Below are 17,319 nucleotides of genomic sequence, written 5' to 3'. Positions count from 1 at the left end.
CCTTCTTTTTGGGGGGGGGGGGATTTTAGAAAAACATACCCACTTGCTTCCCAGATTCGTTGCTGCTGTGTTTTTGTTCAAAACCAACCACAAGGCAGTGTGTAAGCTTTCAGGTTCCACAGAACTCTTCGTCAGGTTAGATGTTCAGAGCCCGAGGAAGGGAGTGGAAAACAATTGTGGGGTATTGCTTGGGGTTTTCTGGGGCTGTATGGCTGAGATTTGGATTTGAGATTTTAGGTTGGTTGGTGGTTGGTTGGATTGGTTGGATTTGGTTGGTTGGTTGGTTACCAGTTTGGTTGGACGTTCTTGGTTTGGTTTGGATTTGGTTGGATTTGGTTGGATTTGGTTGGTTGGATTTGAATTTATGGTGAGTTTGGAAGTTGGTTGTGGTGGAGTTTGGTGGTGGGTTGGTGGGTTGGTGGGTTGGTGGGTTGGTGGGTTGGTTTGTTCCCTCCCTCCCTCCCTCCCTCCCTCCTTCCTTCCTTCCTTCCACCACATTTTTCTCTTGTCCTTTCTCAAGGAGATCAGCGTATATTATACATGGCTCTCCCCTCCTCCATTTTATCTTTACAACAATTCTGTACAGTAGGCTATTCTGAGTGACTGACCAAGAAGAAGAGAGAAGAGTTTGGATTTATATCCCCCCCCCCTTTCTCTCTCTCTCTCTCTCTCTCTCTCTCTCTCTCTCTCTCTCTCTCTCTCTCTCTCTCTCTCTCTCTCTCTCTCTCTCTCTCTCTCTCTCTCTCTCTCTCTCTCTCTCTCTCTCTCTCTCTCTCTCTCTCTCTCTCTCTCTCTGCAGTGAGACTCAAAGGGGCTGACAATCCTCCTTGCCCTTCCCCCCTCTGGCAACAAGAAACACCCTGTAAGCGTGAGAGTGGGGTAGGCTAGAGAGGAGCTCAGAAGCTGTGACTAGCCCAAGGTCACCCAGCTGGCGTGTGTGGGAGTGTACAGGCTAATCTGAATTCCCCCGATAGGCCTCCACAGCTCAAGCGGCAGAGCGGAGAATCAAACCCAGTTCCTCCAGATTAGATACATGAGCTCTTAACCTCCTACGCCACTGCTGCTCCTAGGTCACCCATGATCTTCTAGCAGACCCTTTGGGGTGAGCATTGGCTATGGGTTCCCACGTTCAGAAGATCTGTGGTGTCAAATTAAAAAGGCCGTGCCCTTCCCGGCTGGTATAATATAGGTTGGGCATGAAAGTGGTTTAACCCATTTAGGGCAGCATGAAAACGGATCTGGTTTTATTCAAAATGTATGACCAATCGGTGATATTACGTCAGCCAATAACTTGGTTTTCCAAAGAAATAAATTAGGAACATTTCTTGGAATAAGAACCACGTCGCTGCGACAGGAAGGTCAAAGAGCTAAACGGGCAGCTTTTTTCGCTGTTTGTGGAGGGCGGGGAGAGAGAAAGCCCTCACTGCTTTTAATAATGACACATAACTGGAGCATCCACCAATATTCAGATGTTGTGGTTAGAACTTTGCTTCCCTAAGCTAAATGCTCCCTCTGCCAGAGGCAGTCAGACTACAAGTTGCAAGTCACACGCAGCCTGTAGGAACTATCTTAACCTCCGGTTGCCGGCATGAGCACCTTCTCGCTCACTGAAGAATCACCTAATGGGTCGGTGTGCCGAAAAACTGGGCGAGGTATCAATCCGATCACTTTCCCATGTAGTGTTGTCAAGCCATGGATGACACCTGGCTTGACAACACTACATGTGAAAGGGATTTGGGAGTCTTAGTAGACCACAAACTGAATATGAGCCAGCAGCGTGATGCGTTCGCCAAGAAAGCCAATGCGATAGAGGGTATAGTGTCAAGATCGAGGGATGTGATTGTACCTCTCTATTCTGTGTTGGTTAGACCTCACCTGGAATATTGTGTCCAGTTCTGGGCACTGCAATTCAAGAAGCACATTGACAAACTGGAATGGGTCCAGAGGAGGGCAGCCAAAATGGTCAAAGGTCTGGAATCCATGCCCTATGAGGAGAGACGCAGACATGGGATCCAGCAGGTTCTCACCAGTTCCCGAGAGTGCGTTACTAATTATTTGTGTGTGCCGAGAGGGGGTTACTAATTGGGTCTGCTTTTCCGTTAAAAATCCCATTAGAAAGTCCAAAAATCATAAAGTCCTGTTGTTTCCTATGCTTGGCTGGATTAAGCGAAGGTAGAAAAGCGGGATCATTCTCCTGTTGGAGCTGTTTTAAAAACATGTTTTAGAAATATAGGTAAAAGTTCAACATTTGTTTAAGGAGAGAAGTCTCAGCTTCTTTTGATTTCCCTAGAAACAAAAATTGTGGAGTATTTGAGAAGTATTAAGTTATTTGACAGGCCAGTCAATTAGAGGGAGAGTCGTTGTTTCTGTTTGGCAGCAGGCGATGGGACTTGCTAGAATGAAGTTTAAATTATGGACAAGAAAAGATACCAGCTGGAAATTAGGAACTTTTATTACTACTAGTAAGGAGTTTTTTACAGTAACAGAGAATTATTAATGCCCGGCCCCCGGAATGCCTGGCCATGCCCCCGTCGTGCCCCGCCCAGCCCCATTGGCGCTACGCCACTGTTTGAATCCCACCACCATGGGAACCTGTTACTAAAATTTTTGGATCCCACCACTGGAGAGACTTAGGGGGAGCTGGGATGTTTTACGTTTGGGGAGAGAGAAGGTTAAAAGAGAGGTGACATATTAGCCATGTTGGGAAATATTTGAAGGGATGTCATGTATTTAGGGAGGGAGCAAAGCTTGTTTTCTTTCTGCAGCTCCAGAGACCAGGACCGGGAGTCCTGGGTTCAAGGTGAAGGAAAAGAGATTCCACCTAAACATTAGGAAGAACTTCCTGACAGTCAGGGCTGTTCAACAGTGGAATGCACTGCCTCGGAGTGTGGTGGAGTCTCCTTCTTTGGAGGTTTTTAAACAGAGGCTGGATGAACATATCTTGGGAGTGCTTTGATTGTGTGTTCCTGCATGGCAGGGGGTTGGACTGGATGGCCCTTGGGGTCTCTTCCAACTCTGTGATTTTATGTGTACTATAAAATATAGCCAGAAAATGGTTTAGAACACACTGGAGAAGCCAACGCAAGTGAAAACAAGACAATACAGTGCTACAATACAATACAAGGCTACAATACAAGGCTACAATACAGTGATCACAAGTGTGATGTGCAAAAAATGCTGAACGTATTTCGTAGAAACGGGCACGTGTGTCATGAGGAACATCAGACTTTATTTATTTTTTTATTATTTATTACTTGGATTTTTATAGCGCCCTGTCCCCGAGGGGCGGTATCACTTAAGAATTTCCACAAATCACCGTAGCTATCCAGTGTTCCAAATCCGGCTGTTGTGGGTTTTCCGGGCTGTGTTGCCGTTGTCGTCGATGGTAGAATTGTGCCAAAGTTTGGAGCAAAAAATATCAGGAGACTTCATGGGATGCGGTACCAGCCGTTCTCATTCCTTGGAGACCACTCCGCATTTGATAAAAGCGCTCCGTGTTTGATACGGTTGTGTTATACCAGATGTCATGGTGGCGGCACGGACGGAGCAAAGCGTGTCGGGTGTTTCTTGCTAGAGGGAGGAAAATATCCAGCAGTTCACCGAGTTGGCGTTTTTGTTCGGGAAATAATTGAGTTCTTGGGAAAGCATTTTATTTATAGCGATTTGCTCAGGCCCTGCCAGGCTAGGAGACGAGGGGTGTTGGGCCTCCTTTCAATGTATCCCTTTATTGTTAAAACTGAAGCAGAGGGGGTCTCTCGCTCAAATCCTGTCCTCTTCCCAGGACAGTGAAGAAAGCAGACTGGAGGGAAGTTGATTCTGTTGAAATGTGGTGTAGGAGGAGAGTTTTACGGTTACCGTGGACGGCCAAAAAGGCAAATCGGTGGGTTCTAGATCAAATCAAGCCTGAACTCTCCCCCTGTCGAGGGGATTGTATCTAATTGATTGAGATACATTCCCAACTCAATGTAATTGGTACATGATATATGTAACTAGTTTGCTATATGTTACCACTGCTGTATTTGGGCATGCTTTCCTTGGTCATTGCTTGTACATGAAAGCTTCACTTGCGCCCGAGTAGATAACTAGGAGCTTACCCCTGAAGCCCACTTTTGGTCTCCACGCAGATGTAGCGGGATGTTTCCATTGTATTTGCTTGCTTAGGGGCCCGGGAGGTCCAGTTCAAGCTTTCATAAGCCATCTATGCCGAGCAGGGCGCCTCAGCTCCAAATAACTCTTTCTCGCATTCTTTGGGAAAATGAGGGGACGATCTTCTGAATAAAGGGGATAGCAAAAGCCAGTTCAAGCAGGGTTCTTCGATGCCTATCAATAAACGCTACTAATCAAAGATACAGAGCCCATTTATTGCTTCAAGGTTCGAGACCTAACACCCACCAACTTGGAATGCTTTCAGAGGGAAGCAGGCACGTTCACAGAGGGTAGGGACCTCCATGTCTATCTATCAGAAGAAGGAAAGTTTAGATTTTTATCCCCCCTTTCTCTCCTGTAGGAGACTCAAAGAGGCTGACAATCTCCTTGCCCTTCCCCCCTCACAACAAACACCCTGTGAGGTGGGTGGGGCTGAAAGAGCTCCGAGAAGCTGTGACTAGCCCAAGGTCACCCAGCTGGTGTGTGTGGGAGTGCACAGGCTAATCTGAATTCCCCAGATAAGCCTCCACAACTCAAGCAGCGGCAGAGCGGGGACTCAAACCCGGTTCCTCCAGATTAGAATGCACCTGCTCAAAATCCAGTCAAAATGGATACTAGTCCAGAATCAGAAGAATATTCCTTTTGAATTCAATGCTGTGAAACTCAGGAAGGATAATGCTGTTGCTTCCATCTTGCTTGCGGGTTTCCTAAAAGCACCTGGCTGTCCGTGATGTGAACAGACTGCGGGATTTGATGCATCTTGGTCTGATCCAGCATGGCAGTCCCAAACTTGCTGGTCCTTTCCCTGGAGACTACGAGGAACGAACCGGGGACTGTCGGTGCTCTGACACAGAGCTGTGGGCAGGAGCGGTCTCGAAGGAGGAGGGAATTAGAAGGGAGCCAAATTAGTCCTGATTTGCTGACTCAGATGCCTTTTGTGCTTCTCTATGCCCTCAATCTGGCAATTGTGTGCAATTAGCACTGTGATTAATGTGCCTCGGAAACCTTTCATTTGTAATTAAGGAAGGCTTCTAGTAGGAGCCAGGCACGGGTCTCCCAGCTAGCATCTGCCCAGAGAGCGCTTGGTGGAAGCGTTATCTGCCAGAGGGGGGGACCACGAGGTGGTCTATCTATGTCCCTGAGAAAAACCACCCCATGGAGGCATAAAATCCCCTCCTCCTGCGAGGTGAGCCCTGGAGAGGAACAGCTTGGCCGGGCCACTTCACCTTCTTCTCTTTGACTGAATCCTGGCCGCACAGCAGCCTTTTTAACACCACTGTGCCCAACATGGTGCCCGTAGGAGCCACGACGCCCACCAACACCAGCCCTGGTGCTCTCCACGTGTTTTTAGAAAGCGGGTGGATCAGGTGGGGCTTTGATCTGATTGGCTGTGTTGATCTTTAACAGCGTCGCTTTGGCATTAACCGCCTCCACAGCATACGAGCATAAGGATCGTCACTGTGTGGCTGCAGGTGCACTTTGCGCACTGAAGAAAATATTTTAAAACCTGATGCTCATTTTAAAAAGGCAGCCTGTGACTAAATCTTCTATCTGAAATGTTGAAGAGTTACTGCTGGAATGATGCATAATGTAAGTCCCCAGCATTTTATGGTAGGCAGTGCTTCCCGTGGAAACCATTTTGTGGCAGGTTCCGCCTCCTGAGGTAGCCATTTTCTGGCAGGCTCCGCCTCCTGCAGTAACCATTTTGTGGCAGGTTCCGTCTCCTGCAGAAGCCATTTTGTGGCAGGTTCTGTCTCCTGCAGTAGCCATTTTGTGGCAGGCTCCGCCTCCTGCAGTAGCCATTTTGTGGCAGGCTCCGCCTCCTGCAGTAGCCATTTTGTGGCAGGTTCTGTCTCCTGCAGAAGCCTTGTGGCAGGTTCCGTCTCTTGCAGTAGCCATTTTGTGGCAGGCTCCTACTCCTGCACGGTAGCTCATTTTGTAGCAGAGTTCCGATGCCTCCTGCAGAAGCCATTTTGTGGCAGGCTCCGTCTCCTGCAGTCGCCATTTTGTGGCAGACTCCGCCTCCTGCAGTAGTCATTTTGTGGCAGGTTCCGTCTCCTGCAGAAGCCATTTTGTGGCAGGTTCTGTCTCCTGCAGAAGCCATTTTGTGACAGGCTCCGCCTCCTGCAGTAGCCATTTTGTGGCAGGCTCTGCCTCCAATAGAAGCCATTTTGTGGCAGGCTCCGCCTCCTGCAGAAGCCATTTTGTGATTGCGCCCACCACCCTGTGTCAAAATTTCAAAGTTGCTCTTGAGCCCCAAAAGGTTGGGGACCCCTGGTTTAACATACCTATCCACTGTTCTTCCTATCGACTGAAGCTCCTTCAGGTGGGTCAGTGGCTTTAACTGGGCCAACTCCAGACATTTTGTATCCCCTTCGTGTAGAGTTGCCAGTCTCCAGGTGACGCCTGGAGACCTCTCAGCATTATATCTGATTTCTACACTACAACGTTCATTTCCACTCCTCCACCTGAGTGGCAGACTCTTATCTGGTGAACTGGATATGTTTCCTTGTTCCTCCACATGAAGCCTGCTTGGTGACTTTGGGTTCTCTCAGAACTCTCTCAGCCCCACCTACCTTACAAGGTGTTCTGTTGCAGGGACAGGACGAAAAGGAGTTTGTAAGTCGCTTTGAGACTCCTTACAGGAGAGAAAGGTGGGATATAGATCCAAACTCCTCCTCCTTTTTCGCCTTCGGTAGCCAATTCCACTGCTGAGCAACATGGAAGTATCTCTTCGAAATCTTTTTCAACCCGGTCCTTTCTGTGCCCCCCACATAGGATGCTATTTTGGGACAACTAAGCCGTTCCCTTCTCTCTGTGCCCACTTTCGAGAAAACCCAGCTGCGTTGCAAAGCGTATAGAACAGGGGTAGGGAACCTGCGGCTCTCCAGATGTTCAGGAACTACAATTCCCATCAGCCCCTACCAGCATGGCCAATTGGCCATGCTGACAGAAACACTGATAGGGAATTATGAATCCCTATTTAGGCCTGGAAAACAGGATCCTGAACTGCTCGAGTGGGAATTTCTCGTCTCCAGATGTTCGAGACTTCTGGTCCCATCAGCCCCTACGCAGCATGGCCAATTGGCCATGCTGACCCAGAAGCTGATGGGGTCTCCTAGTCAGGTTCCTGATATCGAAAGGACATAACTGGCGGAAGCCAGGCGCTTTGTAGCCGAGTCTGTTATTTCCTAAGCTGTTCTTCAACAATAGCTTTTTTCTGGTAAAATGTAATCCAAAAAGGAAATGCAAACAAAGCCGGCAGAGTGAGAAATGATATCCTTTGTGTCCCGTTTCCACCTCCGCAGCTCACGGTGACAAACTGGTACAAACCCTGGCATCTCAGAGCCCATGGACCTCACCTGGGCAGAATCCCACCTGTCATTCCAAGGAGGGACATCAAACACAAGAGACAGAAATTTATTTTCACTGTTCAATAGATAAGCTATTCAGCGAGGACAGGTCTGCCCGGGGGGGCAGAGGCGTTCCTCCCATTGGGCAAAGTGGGCAGTTGCCCAGGGCGCCCCCTTGTGGGGGGCACAAAAACTGCAGCCCTTCAGCATGGATTTAAAGGGAGAATCTGAGGTCCCCAGTTTAAACACCATTGAAAATAATGCTGTTTGGGGGTGGATTCCAGCATCACTTGTTTAAACTAGGGAGCCCAGATTCTCGTTTTAAATCCACCTTAAAGGGAGAATCGGGGGTCCCCAGTTTAAATAACATTGAACGTGATGCTGTTTCCCCCAATTGGGGGGACCGGATGCAACACCATAAAATGTTTTCATAGCAGTAATAAAAACATTTTCAAAGCATTTTGAAAATGTTTTCCAAAAATTATTTCTGCTGTGTGGCATGGCCCATTGCTGTGTTCAGATTTGTGAGTTGGGGCATGTTCTATGATGTGATGGTGACTTTGAAATGACCTGGTGGAAAAAATCATTGTTTGGTCACGGTGGGAGAGGGTGACCACCCATTGGGGGGGGGGGGTGGCATCAAACTCAGGTTTTGCCCAGGGCTCCAGTTTGCCTAGGTACGCCACTGCGGGGGGGGGGGGCTGTTAATTTCCCCTCGCGAGGACACAGCTTTCCCACAGCTCGAATTTTCAACCTGGTATCCTAAAATCAAGGGAAAAATAAAATGCATTCCCGATCTATAACCGGTCGTTCCAATGCAACCTTAGGAAGGGCGTTTTTTAGCCTTCGCTTTCGATCATTTCCCGCTGTCAAAACAATCGGAAGCCAGAAGCTATCAAGGTTCTAACCATCGGCCGCGTAGCCAAGAGGAGAGGGGGCTGGAAAGGTTTGCAAAAGAAAAGACATCTGCGCCTTTTCTTTTTTCTCGCTGTCTGCCCACCTGAAAGCCGCATGTGACGGAAGGAGAGGGCGTTTGCATTGTGTTCCAGCTCCCGGCAGCAGGTCTGGTGAATTGCACGGGATTTGGGGTTTTGCTGATGAAACGGCGTGTTCCCTAACCTGAGCCAACGTTGTCATGACGGGGATGGGTATTCCAACGTTTGAGTTGTTTGTTTAGAACAATCAATTACTATTGATTGTTTCCTGATTGCTTACTAGATCTATATGACAATCATTAAGTGTTGTACCTTATGATTCTGATAAATGTATTTTTCTTTTATGTACACTGAGAGCATATGCACCGGAGACAAATTCCTTGTGTGTCCAATCACACTTGGCCAATAAAGATTCTATTCTATTCTATTCTATTCTATTCTATTCTATTCTATTCTATTCTATTCTATTCTATTCTAGAAGGCCGGGACGTACACATCGTCTGGTGGGGGATACGAGCACCACCAAAGAAGATTGGCTCGGGGGGGCTTTAAAGGACAGTTCTGAGCCCTACAGGACAATCGTGGGTTAAAATCCTAACTCCCTGTTCTTTTAATAAGGCAAGCCCATAGTCCTTGGCGGCAGCAGGAAATAAGAGAATCTAGAGGAGCCCCTTCCAGCACACTGCAGAAACTGATGCACTTTCAATTCGCTTTCACAATTGGTTGTGGTGGGTTTTCTGGGCTGTGCAGTGGCGTAGGAGGTTAAGAGCAGCAGTGGTGTAGGAGGTTAAGAGCTCGTGTATCTAATCTGGAGGAACTGGGTTTGATTCCCAGCTCTGCCACCTGAGCTGTGGAGGCTTATCTGGGGAATTCAGATTAGCCTGTGCACTCCCACACACGCCAGCTGGGTGATCTTGGGCTAGTCACAGTTCTTTGGAGCTCTCTCAACCCCACCTGCCTCACAGGGTGTTTGTTGTGAGGGGGGAAGGGCAAGGAGTTTGTAAGCCCCTGCAGTCTCCTGCAGGAGAGAAAGGGGGGATATAAATCCAAACTCCTCCTCCTCCTCCTCCTCCTCCTCCTCCTCCTCTTCTTCTTCTTCTTCTTCTTCTTCTTCTTCTTCTTCTTCTTCTTCTTCTTCTTCTTCTTCCTCTTCTGTGTGGCCAGGGTCTGGTAGATCTTGTTCCTAACGTTTCTCCTGCATGCGTGGCCATCATCTTCAGAGGTGTATCACAGAGGGAAGTCTGTTACACATCGTGTCCAGTGAGAAGGTTTTGAGATGTTTTAGTGGAGTATAAATTTTCATGTTCCCGGGTGGGGAACGCTCCACATTAATATCTACATTTTTTCCCCACTTTTAGCCTTTCCTGTAAAACTGTTTCCGTCCAATCTGCTGTTTTCATTTAAATCTCAAATCCTGCTGTTATTTCTCTAATTGTACATGTTTTCAGTAAGTCGTCCGAAAAGGGTTTCCAATCTTTCAGGAAATGGTCCGTGTTCTTGTCTCTTATAACCGCCGTCAGCCTTGCCGTCTTTGCAGACTCCGTGACTTTCAAAATCCGGTCTTCTTTTGTTGGAATTTTATTGTCCCTCCATTTGAGTGCATGTAAAATCCTTGCTGCAGTTGTCATATACATAAAAAGTGTTCTGTATTGACCAGAAACCCATCAAACTCAACAGAAATGTCTCGGGTTTTTTTTTCAATGGTCATTTTCATAACCTTTTGCATTTCTTTTAAAATCATATCCCAAAACAATTTTGCCTGTTTACATGCCCACGCAGAAGCGTAGCAAGGGGGGAAAGCACCCGGTGTGTCCTCCATCCCTGCTCCGCCCCGGAACACCCCCACCTCGCCACGCCCCCATAGGGGCGCGTGGTTGGTACGTCGTGCGCCCCCCCCCGCACCCCCTCGGAGCCATGCCTCTGTGCCCACCGCATATGAAAAAAGAACCCTCCTGTGTTTAACATTTCCAGCATTTGTTTGATCATCCCTTATACATTCTAGACAACTTTTTTCGGCGTCAAGTACATCTATACATCATCGTATAGTCATTTTCTTTCTAGTTATAACAAGCAGTAAAAGAAACCTTGGATATATGTATTTTATGTGCGTTACGGGCAGTCACGGCACTCCTGACTTACGGTAACCTGTGAATTTACAACCTCTGGAACATTCTATGAGTAACCGGCTTGCTCACCTCTTGCAAACGGGGGCCTTAAATTCCTTCACTGAGTCAAACCATCTCATGTTGCGTTTTCCTGCTTCCACACTGCCACCAAATCAGGGAGGCATGAATTTGTGTCACTGGAGTACAGTCAAGAGTTCACCTTCTGGACACCCCTCCCCAAAAAATATAAATTTCACCAGGGAGAAGTTTCCACCATACTTAATCCTGCCTTTTCCTGCCTCTTCATTTTCTGAGCAGTCTGAAATGGCCGAGGGGTACCCTCGGGGAAAGAATTTGAGTAATATTTAATACCTTCAGATTTGGTGGGGTTTGCTGAGCGTTTCCGTCCCTCCCTCTCTCTTCTTTTTCGGGCAATTTAATCCTGCACCGAGTTGATTCTCTATTGCTCACTAGCAAAATGGAGAGCCGGCTGTTTGTCACTTCATTTCAAAGATAACCAGCCAACAGATAACCAGCCAACAGCCAAAGATAACCAGACATAAACACAGGTAGTCACTGAGGCCCCTTCCGCACGTGCAGAATAATGCACTTTCAATTCACTTTTAATGCATTTTGTAGCTGGATTTTACTGCGCAGAATAGCAAAATCCACTTGCAAGCAATTGTGAAAGTGGATTGAAAATGCATTATTCTGCATGTGCGGAAGGGCCCAGAGCCTAGATCAGTTCACAGTAACTGTAGAAGCTGGTTTCTTATTAAGCCAGACCTGTGGTGGACCATGAAGAACAATAAGTACAAGAAATCCAACCGATGCAACATCCGTCTATTATCACAACAAAGAATCGCTTTGCACCAACCGCTATTTATAACATACCATGTGAAACAAACTGTGATATATAGAAGTGCAATTGTACAACAATTCAATTGCTATAAATACTTAAAAGAATATCCATCTTGCAAGTCCTTCTTAAAGTAACAGTAAATATCTCAAGTCGTTCTTAAAGAAACAGTAACAGTAAATATCTCAAGTCGTTCTTAAAGTAACAGTAAATATCTCAAGTCGTTCTTAAAGAAACAATATCTTTTGAAACCTTATAATTCCAGTCTATCAATCAGCCATCCCAGGGGTAAGAATTCCAAGTGAGTCTTTCATATATCCATAAATCCCCATTCAGAATGGCTGATTAGCAAATGAGAGAATCATATCTGAAGAAGATCTCTTCGAAAACGGTATATTAACGCGTGTTCCGTTCAAGACGGACCTGCACGATTCTCAAGACATCTGTAGACTGGAATGATAAGGCTTCAAAAGACATTGTTTCTTTTAAGAACGACTTGAGATATTCACTGTTCCTTTAAGAAGGACTTGCAAGATGGATATTCTTTTAAGTATTTATAGCAATTGAATTGCTGTATAATTGCACTTCTGTATATCACGGTTTGTTTCACATGGTATGTTATAAATGGCAGTTGGTGCGACGAGATTCTTCATTGGGGCCATGAAGAACACCACGGTCTCCTCTGGGGGGCAGCAGCTCTTTAGGGCAGGGGTCCCCAATGTGGTGTCCACGGGCACCACGGCACTCATCCACCCCTTTCCTGGTGCCCGCCGAGAGTTTTAGAAAGTGGGCGGGATCAGATGGGACTTCTGCCCAGCGGGGTTTCTGATTGGCCACTGGAGATGGGGTTGGTTTCACAGCAGGTTTGGGCAGCAGGTATCCCTACAGAACTGTTGCAATCAGATCAAACCTTTTAAATTACATAAATTTTTCATACACGTATTTGCTGTTTTGCAAAGAAATATTTCTGTATAGAGATCCATAGAGCACTGCGGAACCCTCCCGCCCCATTTGTGCGCAACAAATCTTCCTCAGAAGTCATGAATTCTCCAGTTTCCACAATTCCATTAAACCACAGGTGTCAAACTCGTGGCCCTCCAGATGTTATGGACTACAGTCCCCATCATCCCCTGCCAGCATGATTCTGGCAGGGGATGTTGGGAATTGTAGTCCATAACATCTGGAGGGGCATGAGTTTGAAACCTGTGCATTAAACTGTTACCCACAAATATCGAAACCTGTCTCTGTAGGCATGCAAAAACTAATTGGAAACCAAAAAATAGCATTCTCAGGATGCGCACTTCTGGTCCAGAAGATGGCCATTGTGGGAGAGAGGTCTGAGTCACCTACTTGGATATGGGAGACCCTCGTTCGAATCTCCACTCTGTCGTGGAAGTTTGCTGGGTGCCCTTTGGCCAGTTACAGTCTCAAACTAGCCTACCTCATGGGGTTGTTGTGTGGAAAGAGAGAGAGGGGGAGATGGATGGATTGAGAGAGATAAATAAATTGATAGGGAGGTAGAGATAGAGAGGCTGGGTGGATGGATCGATGGACGGTGGGACGAGGTAGGTAGGTAGGTAGGTAGGTAGGTAGGTAGGTAGGTAGGTAGGTAGGTAGGTAGGTAGGTAGGTAGGTAGGTAGGTAGGTAGTTTAGAGAGGAGACTTCTGAGGGGGGATATGATTGAAGTCTATAAAATTATGCATGGGGTAGAAAATGTGGACAGAGAGAAAATTTTCTCTCTTTCTCACAATACTAGAACCAGGGGGCATCCATTGAAAATGCTGGGGGGAAGAATTAGGACTAATAAAAGGAAACACTTCTTCACGCAACTTGTGATTGGTGTTTGGAATATGCTGCCACAGGAGGTGGTGATGGCCACTCACCTGGATAGCTTTAAAAAGGGCTTGGACAGATTTATGGAGGGAGATGTCGATCCTATGGCTGCCAATCTTAAATCCTCCTTTGATCTGAGATTGCAAATGCCTTAACAGTCCAGGTGCTCGGGAGCAACAGCTGCAGAAGGCCATTGCTTTCACATCCTGCCTGTGAGCTCCCAAAGGCACCTGGTGGGCCACACTGCGAGTAGCAGAGAGCTGGACTAGATGGACTCTGGTCTGATCCAGCTGGCTTGTTCTTATGTTCTTATGTTCTTATAGATAGATACCTTGCATATGGAAAACTAACACTGTGGAAGAAGCTGTCCACTCTTCAGAATTCAGGGAGTGTGAGATAGATGAATATTCAGCCACGCATTCTCCCATGCCCACTCTGAAATTTCCATTCCCAAATTCTATCTCTGTCTGACCCTTTACAGTGCTTGCTGGGCAGAGAATCAGACAGTGGTGAAACTCCTCTGAATATCTTTTGCCCCAACCTTGATTGCCCAGGCTAGTCCAAGCTCATCTGATCTTGGAAGCCGAGCAAGGGTATCCCTGGTTAGTCTGGGAGACCACCAAAGAAGTCAACCACAAACCACCCCAGTGTGTTCCTTGCCTTCAAAACCCTACAGAGTCAACCTAAATCGACTGTGACTCGATGATGCTTTCCATACACGCAGCAATGTATAAAAGAGCCGTAATAGCATCAGAAAAGGGCTTAGCCTGGCCCTGTTTGCAGCCCAGATAGACTCTGGGACCCTGGGAACTGTCCTTCAAGGCATAAATCCTAGATCCAATCTGGTTTCTTGGAGAGGTTTATTCTTAGAGCCTGTCTGGCGGCGTCTTAATTTCACGGTCCCGCTCCGTTCCATAACGGATTGCATCGCGGCACGTGTTTGTGATTTTGGGAAGAGTTCTGTTTGGTTACCCCATGGTGTGTTTTGGAAAATAAACAAAAGCGCAAAGGGACTGTGGGGGCAGTCTGGAGAGAGAGAGAGAGAAAGAAAGAAAGAAAGAAAGAAAGAAAGAAAGAAAGAAAGAAAGAAAGAAAGAAAGAAAGAAAGAAAGAAAGAAAGAAAGAAAGAAAGAAAGAGAGAGAGGGAGGGAGGGAGGGAGGGAGGGAGGGAGGAAGGAAGGAAGGAAGGAAGGAAGGAAGGAAGGAAGGAAGGAAGGAAGGAAGGAAGGAAGGAAGGACAGACCAGTTGATTGAGACTGACCAGACCAGATGAGACCGGGCAGAGCCAGGAATGATAATGACGGAAGGAAGGAAGGAGGGAGAGAAGGAAGGAAGGAAGGAAGGAAGGAAGGAAGGAAGGAAGGAAGGAAGGAAGGAAGGAAGGAAGGAAGGAAGGAAGGAAGGAAGGAAGGAAGGAAGGAAGGAAGGAAGGAAGGAAGGAAGGAAGAGACTCTTTCAGGACAGTTGATGTCACGGATGATGTCAGTGTTACAAATTGTCTGGATGGTTTTGACCACACCTCCCAACCCCAGGCTGGGAAATTTCTGGAGATTTAGGAGCAGAGCCTGAGATGGGTGGGTTTGGGGGAGGGCGTAATACCAGAGACTCCACCTTCCAAAGCCACCATTGTCTCCAAGGGATCTCCAGGCTCTGCCTGGAAGTTGGCAACTCTCTTAGGAAGTGTTGTCGAAGGATTCCACAACCCAAAACTGACTGTTGTGTGTTCTCCAGGCCGTGTGGCTGTGGTCTGTTAGTTTTACCTCCTACTATATCCCCCCCCCCCCCACTTCTACGGCTGGCATCTTCAGAGGCACGTGGCCCTAAGCAGAGTGAACAGGCAACATGAGTTTTTAAAAAATGAATACATTACAAGAGAAATTCAAAGTGTTCGTCTCGGGGTGGCTCATTTCTGACATCTGCAGGTGGGGAATAGCCAGAGGGAACTCATTCCAGGAAATTCAGTCTAATTCGTATTTACTTGGCTTTGGGAGTCTCTCTTGGGGTGCGTTGATCGGCTCCATTGCTCTGGTTCCTTCTTGCCTGAAACATCAAATCATCACAAGAAAGTGATTTGGAGGCACTTAGCGGAACCGGGAGTTCTTGGAGATAAAAAAAAGCCGAGCAGGTGGCCTTCTCAAGAGGCCCCGTCCGCACATGCAGAATAGCGCACTTTCAATGAAGAAGAAGAAGAAGAAGAAGAAGAAGAGTTTGGATTTATATCCCCCCTTTCTCTCCTGCAGGAGACTCAAAGGGGCTGACAATCTCCTGGCCCTTCCCCCCTCACAACAAACACCCTGCGAGGTAGGTGGGGCTGAGAGAGCTCCAAGAAGCTGTGACTAGCCCAAGGTCACCCAGCTGGCGTGTGTGGGAGTGCCCAGGCTAATCTGAATTCCCCAGATCAGCCTCCACAGCTCAGGCGGCAGAGCTGGGAATCAAACCCGGTTCCTCCAGATTAGATACACGAGCTCTGAACCTCCTACGCCACTGCTGCTCCACTTTCCACAGTAAAATCCAGCTTTGGAGTGCATTGAAAGTGCATTATTCTGCATGTTCGGAAGGGTCCTAAGAATCAGAATCTCAAGACGAGGCCATTGTTGCTTTCGGCTTCTCTTGGCCCAAGGATCTCAGAGCGACCTACGCGGTTCTGCCTTCTTCATTTTATCTTCACATCAACCCTGTGGGTCTGGAAGAGAGCATCGGGCTGGAGGTCATCATGGGGGATGGGAGATTTGAACCCACACAACACAAGCCTTTATTGGCATACAAAACAGGACAAAATTTTAAAACAAAACAAGGTTAAGAAATGCAGTTAAAATTACTAATTCCCAGTATAAAATTTGCAACAGTTTCACAGAAGAGCACATCAGAGCTGTTCAGGAGATTGGGTATCCTATAACACTCACGCCACTGAGAACATTGCAAGAAAATGGAGATTCCCCATGTATTTCCATGCGTATCTTATTGTATTTGAGGGCATAGAAAGCAGAGAGATGGTCAAGTGTTTCAACGCACTTGGTCTTTATCACATGAACAAACTCTTTTTTAGGGCAGCGTTCCATGTTCTTAAATCTTCCCTCCAGCAAGAGCTGATGGCAGCACATTACATGTACATTAGCCAGAGGCTCTCCTCTGGAGTGGGATTAATCAGCAGACGAAGATATACTGCCACTTAATTCCACCTTCGCATGTAGGGATTAATAATGTGAGTGAGAACAAGGTTGTCTTGGCTGCAAGAGTCCAAATTATGAAAATCAAGATCCAAGAGCCTGCTCTTAACTAGGTCTAGAAGGCTTCCACCTTTGTGGCAGGCATAAGGAGTGATTCCAAGGGGAAGCCAATAGCTTCAACCTTTCTAAAGATCAAAGTATACCATTCTGAAATAAAGTGATCTGAATAACAGAGAGGGAATATAGAGATTTGAACCCAGCTCTCCCGGATACCAGCTTGACGTTTGGCGGCTAGGGCCCACACCTGAAACAGAAATAGAAAGGACAGGTTAGATCCATCTGGACTCGTAGCAGCTGTGATTGACAGAACAGGGAGAACATGAAGTCCTTCCCACCAGTGGTGTCTCCGAAAGCATCCCTTCTCTTTCTCCTGAGCATGTGCAGGGTTCCCAGCAGAATCAAAATATGAAAATGCTTGTGGAAGCGCCGACTATTTGAAAGGCTGTTATGAATAGCTAATGGGACATTTCAGTGGTGGGATCCAAAATTTTTAGTAACAGGTTCCCATGGTGGTGGGATCCAAACAGTGGCATAGCGTCAATGGGGCTGGGCTTGGGGGCACAGCGGGGGGCATGACCCGGGCATTCCGGGGGCTTGAGGCATTAATAATTTCCTCTGTAACTAGTAAAAAACTCTTTACTGTAAAAAAAAAGGTTCCTAATGTTCCAGCTGGAATCTTTCTGTCCATAATTTAAACTCATTACTTAGCAAGTCCTATCGTCCTACTGCCCAGCAGAAACAACGACTTCTCCTCCTAATTGACTGCCTATGTCACCCAATACTTAATTTTGTTTCTAGAAATCAAAAGGATAATTTCCTTAAACCAGGAACTTTACCATATTTCTAAAACATGTTTTTAA

General features: G+C 46.9%; 1 protein-coding gene across 1 annotated transcript in view; it reads right to left on the bottom strand.

Annotated features, from left to right (window-relative positions):
- Positions 1-4,809: 4,809 nt before the first annotated feature.
- ARHGEF17 (Rho guanine nucleotide exchange factor 17) overlaps positions 4,810-17,319 on the bottom strand; it is a 78,798-nt gene continuing 66,288 nt past the window's right edge. Inside the window, exons 14-16 of the mRNA XM_048493031.1 lie at positions 10,630-10,701; positions 8,408-8,499; positions 4,810-4,958 (exon numbers count right to left, since the gene is read on the bottom strand). Of these exons, the coding sequence (XP_048348988.1) occupies positions 4,810-4,958; positions 8,408-8,499; positions 10,630-10,701 (313 nt within the window). The remainder of the gene's footprint in view (positions 4,959-8,407; positions 8,500-10,629; positions 10,702-17,319) is intronic.

Source organism: Sphaerodactylus townsendi, linkage group LG04, assembly GCF_021028975.2.
Source record: "Sphaerodactylus townsendi isolate TG3544 linkage group LG04, MPM_Stown_v2.3, whole genome shotgun sequence".
Taxonomy (NCBI): Eukaryota; Metazoa; Chordata; class Lepidosauria; order Squamata; family Sphaerodactylidae; genus Sphaerodactylus; species Sphaerodactylus townsendi.
Note: the sequence above shows the minus strand (reverse complement) of the source record. Positions and strands in the feature narration are given on the sequence as shown.